The sequence below is a fragment of the Morone saxatilis genome, unplaced genomic scaffold, assembly GCF_004916995.1.
Source record: "Morone saxatilis isolate NCDOM2014 unplaced genomic scaffold, NCSU_SB_2.0 Contig11, whole genome shotgun sequence".
Taxonomy (NCBI): Eukaryota; Metazoa; Chordata; class Actinopteri; family Moronidae; genus Morone; species Morone saxatilis.
The window spans coordinates 5,916,663-5,920,456 of record NW_023339663.1 but is presented as its reverse complement, the minus strand read 5'-3'; the positions used below and the strand labels follow the sequence as shown (position 1 = coordinate 5,920,456).

At 38.1% G+C, this 3,794-nt stretch overlaps 1 protein-coding gene across 1 annotated transcript in view; it reads right to left on the bottom strand.

The window, feature by feature from the left end:
- Positions 1-484: 484 nt before the first annotated feature.
- Positions 485-3,794, bottom strand: part of LOC118320984 — a gene marked incomplete in the record, with an annotated part of 10,654 nt that continues 7,344 nt past the window's right edge. The window contains 4 exon segments of the mRNA XM_035652123.1: positions 485-1,212; positions 1,639-1,930; positions 2,189-2,288; positions 2,416-2,939. Of these exon segments, the coding sequence (XP_035508016.1) occupies positions 1,133-1,212; positions 1,639-1,930; positions 2,189-2,288; positions 2,416-2,939 (996 nt within the window).

The following is a 3,794-nucleotide window of genomic DNA, read 5'->3' as shown; positions in this document are numbered from 1 at the left end:
TTATCTTATGTGAAGCACTTTATAACTTGTTTTTTTAAAGTGCTCCACAGTAAACATTATTATGAGTAGCAGTATTAGTGTGTGTTAGTATTATCTCTGCATTATGAGCATGTCAGTGACCAATATGTTAAATATGTAAAATGTATAAATATACTCTTCAAATCAAGACTAAAACACCTTTTCCAGCAATTGCATACCCCACCTAAACTACTCTCACAATTGTCTTTTTCGTATCTGTTTCTTGTTTCTTACTGTTTTTATTTTTATGTGTTGTACGGTGTCCTCGAGTGCCCAGAGAGGCGCCTTTAAATAAAATGTATTATTATTATTTATATGTACTCTCCTATGTCTTTCCTCCAGTGACACTACAAGTCTTGGTTTTGCTCCTTCTTATGTGCTATTTGTTAAACTCTTGAGATAGCTGGCTGTCTGATCACCAGCTTTGTAACACAACAAATCAATAAATTAATAAAACTCAGATTGCATAACTGTTTAATGATATATTCAGGTTATACCAACAATTTATTACAGACACTTTTTTTCATATTTTTACATCACACAACCGTGGGCACAGTCTCAAACTGTCACTGTGCCGGATTTTAGGATCTAAGACGAAATGCACAAATTAGACTTTTGTGTGATTAAATATTTGAATTATCTTAAATGTTTGTAGAGTTTCAAATACACCTATCCACACCTTTAGTGAGTGTATCCTCTGCTCAATAGTTTTGAACATCCAACAATATATTGTCTGGCTATCTTTGACTGGATTTAATTATTTAGCCTTTTTAATTCCCCCCCAATATATTATGCAGACAAAATGCTGCTTGTAAGTGCCCAACGATTTACTCTAATCTATCTAGTACACAAAATAGTGCAAAATAAAAAAATGTCTGGTGCTCTCATCATGGTTTATTTTTTTATAAGAAAAAATATTCTCATAGTATATTATATTATTATATAGTATATAAAGTATTTTCAAACATACATTTACATTTATTTGCTAAAACAGCAAAAAAATAGTCAGAGAGATGAAAGAAAGTGAAAGAAAGTGAGGGGGAAGATCTTCAAACGTCGCAAACCAGCAAATGTAATGCTCCCTGGTCTGACGGTTCATTGTCCAGTAGCGTGTTCAGTAAAGGAAGATGTTTTGAAGAAATATGCAGATAGTTGTCAAAATCACTCCTGCAATGGCTGAGGCCTGTTCTGGAGCTGCAACAGATGAGAGGAGAGACAGTTGTGTGTACATTTTAAATTTCAAAAAGTTGAAAAATACAAAAAAATAGATCCTGATTATCAATAACAGAAATAGCAAAAAGTTGACCCTGAAGTGCACATTTTTAATTTGCTCATTTTTAAGCCTCCTGGTGGCAGCTATATTTAGTTTGTTTGTGCCTCTAGCCAGCTAAGCAGTTGGTGATTAATATCAAACAGTTTAATATGAGCCAGTGCTCAGAATAAAACAACCTTTGCAGAAAACTTAGAAGACCGGTTTTGCCTGCAGATATAGCCTACTTTACAAACTTGAATTCACCTTGCAAATAATGTAATTCACAGGTTAGTAGACGGATATTTAATTTCATCAATTATCACAAATTAAAAAAGAGATGGAGGCTTGTTCAGAAGATAGCCGCTTACCATGTGAGGGGGTGGTGGTCTGGACAGCTATGGTAGCTGTAGCGGTGGTAGTAGTAGTAGTAGTAGTAGTTGTTGTAGTAGGTGTAGTAGGTGTAGTAGTAGTGGCGACTGTTGTTGTGGTTGGTGCAGCAGTTGTGACCACAAGGCTAACAGGTCCTGAGGTGACAGTGTAGGTTTTGGTAAACACACTGCCAATCACCGCTCTCTGATCAATGGAGCGGGTACACACATCAGGGCACTTCAGAGAGGGCAAGGTGGCGATGCACAGATTGACTGTGCACTGGATATACATCTGTAAAACACAACATAAATAGATGCAAGTGAGTGGTGTGAGGAGACAGCTCAAAAAGCATTTCATAACTGCAAGATATAGTTGATAGAATACTGTAACAATACATTTTGTCACTGTCCAAGTGTGGCTGTACTTAGCTAAATACTAATGTAAAATTAAAATTCTCCTCAGATTGGTCTTGGAAGATTTAAAACAATACCCAGAAGAAGAGAACTGCACAAATGTATTGTATGTGTGTGTTTGCATGAGAGTACAGACCGTTGATCCTTTGGTCTCCACGTTGCTTAAATCAAGGCGGTAAACCCTGGAATTTTTTTTTGATGTAATAACCTCTAATGTGCTGTTGGAGGTTGTACACCTGAAAGAAAAATAGTGAGAGAACTATTGTAATTTTTATGATATGCTTCAAATTCAGGTGTGACAGAAAAAAACCCGTCAATATTTATATTACAAATATTACAGGAAACAAGTTGATTGTCACTGACCCTTGCTCCAGAATGGGTTTGGATTGTGCAAAGTCCTCCGTCTCTGACTCCATACAATTGCTCACTATCATCTCGGCTCGATCAATGCTGCAGTTGGACAACACATGGAGATCCAGCTTGGTGACCTTGGACCCGATGGCATTGCCGGTAGAAGTGCTGGTGGAGGTGCTGTTAGTGGAGCCGGTAGAGGTGCTGTTAGTGGAGCCAGTGGAGGTCGTGTCGATTGTAGAAGATTCTGCTTCTCGGCGCACTCGGACTGGTGACATTTGGAGGCTGCGAAGCCTGGGGATGCGCGTGAAATTTGCCAGGGGCCCCTCTCCTGGAAAGTGAATTTCTATCCAATACCGAACATTACCGAAGGTCTCAGTCTCTGTGGGCATGCCGATCTTGTACTGCGGCCCTTTGGCCTGGACACCAGGGATACGGCAGGCCAGAGGGAGGACGAGGGAAGGCTGGCGGCTGACCATAGTGTAGGGACGCACACTTTGCAAGGTGTTGGTGTAAACCAGCTCGGAACCAGAGTGCTGGAAAAAATGAGAGAATGAGGAAGGGCATAGTCGTAATTCACATTCAGCAGTATTTTTGAATTTAATGAATAACTTAACACCAGACTGAAAAGCAACGTTTTACTGCCTTTTACGATTGAAATTGTCCAGACTGTGTCACCTTGGGTGTGGTCACAAGTGTGCTCTGTTGCACCTATAACCACACTTGTACAAGCAGAAGTTAAACCACTTGATGTCAGCAAAGACAAGATTTTCAGAGGGTGTTAAGTTACTGCTGTGATTCTTTTCTTAGTCATAGATAGATGGAGACAGGGAGATATACACAGCAGGAAAGGAAAAAAATTCCCAATTATTAGAAGTTTTTATTTTTATTTGTTGTGCCTTTTTATTGTAGTATATAAGTATGTGAATGCAACAAACTTGTCCCCTGTTCTCCCTTTGTGAGTGCACTAGAAACAGGATGTTTAATGTGTGTTTACATCCACATCTAATAAAACTTCAGCAATTAGTTTATCGATTAATTTATCTGGAAGTATTTTGATAATTGATTAGACATTTCCCACGTATGACAGTAAATTGAATATCTTCAGGTTTCAGAGTATTAGTTATACAAAACAAGCGAACTGAAGACATTATTATGGCCTCTGAGAAATTGTTGTATTTTCATTTTTTTTTTCACATTTCATAGACTAAACAATTAATTAATTAATTAAAAATGTTCTGCAGATTAAAAGGGAGGTCAATCATTCTGTAGAAAGACAGTTGATTGTTGTGTTTCATTCCCGGGTCATTAAATACAGACAATTTGAATTATGATAAATGGGAAACAAAGGGGCTCAGAGCGAGCCACACTGTTTCTGGCTGTTGCTGAGT